Below are 2,854 nucleotides of genomic sequence, written 5' to 3'. Positions count from 1 at the left end.
GATCTACTCCAACATTGTCAGCATCAGCTCCGGGTTCAGCGAGAACCGCGGCAGTTTCTCCGAGCATAGGGAGTCCTTCTCCTTCTCGGACAGGGGCAGTTTTTCGGAGCGGGGTGACTATGGTCGATCCTCGTTCTCAGAGAAGAGCGACTTCGGCAGAGGCAGCTTCTCTGAGAAAGGCGAGACGCCCAGGTCGTCGATCTCGGCGCAAGGTGTCCTCGGCGAGGTCAAGGAGTACTACGAGGACGTCTACATGCCCAGGGAGGGGGAAAACGAACCGGCGATCGACCAGATCCAAAGGTCTACCATGGACCTGAGGCTGACGGAGATCTGCAGACCGGCGGAACAGAAGATACCGATTCTGCTCAACCCGCAGCAGATTTCGTGCGTGCAGGAGTATTACGAAGTGGCGCTTTCGACGGTTTGCTCGCAACTCGACTCGCACAGAATCGTGGAGCTGCTGATGGAGACCATAAACACGCGGGTGCCGCCGCAGAACATTTTCGTGGAGTCAGCAAAGAACAGCGACGAGGAGCTCAGCGGGTTCCTCAACCTGGAGTACTCCGGCGGCATTCAGATCGAGCTGGTGGTCTGCGAGGACAAAGCGAAGGAGATGAAGGGTCTCAAGATGAGGAGGATATCGGGCGATCAGCGGGAGTACGGGAAGCTGTGCCAGCAGTTGATCACCAGTTTGACAGTTTGAGGCGTTGTGTAGTGTGGTGGACGGAACCCGGATTGAGTTCGCACTCAAACTCAAACTCCAGACAGTTATTTGTTCAAGTAGACATGTTTGAGGTGCATTTTTGGTGGTCGGAATACAATGCGGGGACGCAATTGTAATATGAATAAAAGAGTTCAAACGCAACACGTAATGTAACTTGATAAAAAGCAATAATTTTTCGTTACGTTCGTATTAAAATGCAATGTTCTCGAATTTTGTCGGTGTACACAATACAATTGCAGTGGGAGTGAGAGAAGTTTTGTTCATTGCCCTCTTTTTTATCTTAAAGCCAGTCGCGTTGTTGAGAATGGTAAAGGTGTAAATTGTTGTATACTTAGACTAGCTATTAATAAATCTTAAATTATTTATTTGAAACTATTTAAATATTATCACAAATTTCTATAAAAATTGTTTTTATTTTATTATTTATATATAATCTGTGTGCAATATAAAGAAAAAATGTTTTAACACTGTTTTAACACGTTTAAAAAACGGGTTCCGTCCACGATATAAACAAAGAATAGTTTTTATTTTCCAAAAATACCGTCCTATCGAAACAGCAATTCTATATATTTTCTAACTGCATCGACCACACACAAACAGACAGATAAACAATGTCTTATACATATTTTTAGCCAAATAAACAAACAAATTTACTAGTATTTAAAAACTTCCTTTTAAAAGCGATACGATATGTCGTTTTGAAAGCGACTCGCATCCGATAAAGCTAACTAAATGCGAGTATTATACGGCGATGTCGCATTCACAAAATATTTTTGTCCATTCCTTGTTTTTTATGTTTTTATGGGACTAAATACATTGCATTTTGATTTAATTGTATTGATTCAATGTATCAATAATGTTTATTACATGAATTTTTACGTTTTCGAAAATAACTCATTCTGAATTAAGTCAAACAGTTTTAATATAGATTGAATATAAGGGTGCATAAAAATGAAATTATAATTAATGTATTGCTTTGTAAATATCCGTTCTTTTTTTTGTTTGGCGCCAAAATATACGTAATGTTTTTCTAAACGGGAGTCGTGATTTTTACACTTTTTTGTCTGTTCTTCGATATTATTATTGATTTATATTAAACCATGTATTTAGTCCCCGTATTTCGAATATCGAATCTTGTAAATAAAAAAAAAATGAATTGTAAAATATTATTCCCTCGTTATATCTGTATATTATGTTGTTATATAGATTTTATTTATTCCAATTGTGTACTTTCCATTTGTAAATATTAATTTGTAAGCGCGCAACATTTTCCTTTTTCAAAATATTGTTTTTTTTTCGAAGCCGAATTTATTTATCGAAAGTGTTGTGTTGTTAGATGGCGGGAAATCATTACGCGGCTGGCACGCGATGAAATATTTTTTTTAACTCACTGTTTCTTGACACATAGATTATATTAGAGAAATTTAGGTTATTATTGGTGACAACGTTTATAATTTGTATGTATTTTTAAAAATGTTAACGTACGTTGCTTTCGCAATTATCTTGTTTGAGACTATGTTTTATAAATTGTTCGAATTTTGCTTTATACTTTTAAAATTTCATTAAATTATAAATTTAGTACATATTTTATTAAAGCCTGTTAATGTTATATTATTGTACATTTTTGTTTAATTTGAGCGTTTGTAATTATTATTTAAAGAAGACTTATCCGCGTCATAAAGGACAGTAAATAAACAGTGAGTTATGTCTGATGTCCGCCATTCAACAAATAATAATTTATTTTAAGTTTATTGCCATAAGAATAGTTAGTTCGTTATAATAATTGTAAATAATATTTTAATAAATTCCAATTCTAATGTTTTTGTTTGTTTTATTTTGTATGTTATTTAACGCAAAATTGCTTATAGAAATAAATACTCCTTAAGCAAATATTTAAAGGGTTGATGGTGAAATAAAACTGTACATATGTAACAATGCAAATGTTATCAAAATTGGTTTATTAAAATCGTACTTAGTTGTGCTATAATTATAATTGACTAGCTGCGCCCCGCGGTTTCACCCGCGTAAGTCCGTATCCCTTAGGAATATCGCGATAAAAAGTTGCCTATATGTTATTCCAGTTGTCCAGCTGTCTACGTACCAAATTTCATTGCGATCGGTTCAGTAGTT

General features: G+C 35.8%; 1 protein-coding gene across 1 annotated transcript in view; it reads left to right on the top strand.

Moving 5' to 3' along the window:
• LOC119838068 (serine/threonine-protein kinase SIK3) overlaps nucleotides 1–1,009 on the top strand; it is a 41,995-nt gene extending 40,986 nt beyond the window's left edge. The window contains exon 24 of the mRNA XM_038363876.1: nucleotides 4–1,009. Within this exon, the coding sequence (XP_038219804.1) occupies nucleotides 4–703 (700 nt within the window). The 3' untranslated portion in view covers nucleotides 704–1,009. The remainder of the gene's footprint in view (nucleotides 1–3) is intronic.
• The last annotated feature ends 1,845 nt before the right edge of the window (nucleotides 1,010–2,854 follow it).

This window comes from Zerene cesonia, unplaced genomic scaffold, assembly GCF_012273895.1.
Source record: "Zerene cesonia ecotype Mississippi unplaced genomic scaffold, Zerene_cesonia_1.1 Zces_u001, whole genome shotgun sequence".
NCBI classification, from domain to species: Eukaryota; Metazoa; Arthropoda; class Insecta; order Lepidoptera; family Pieridae; genus Zerene; species Zerene cesonia.
The sequence above is the reverse complement of the archived record's forward strand: the minus strand, read 5'-3'. Positions and strand labels throughout refer to the sequence as shown.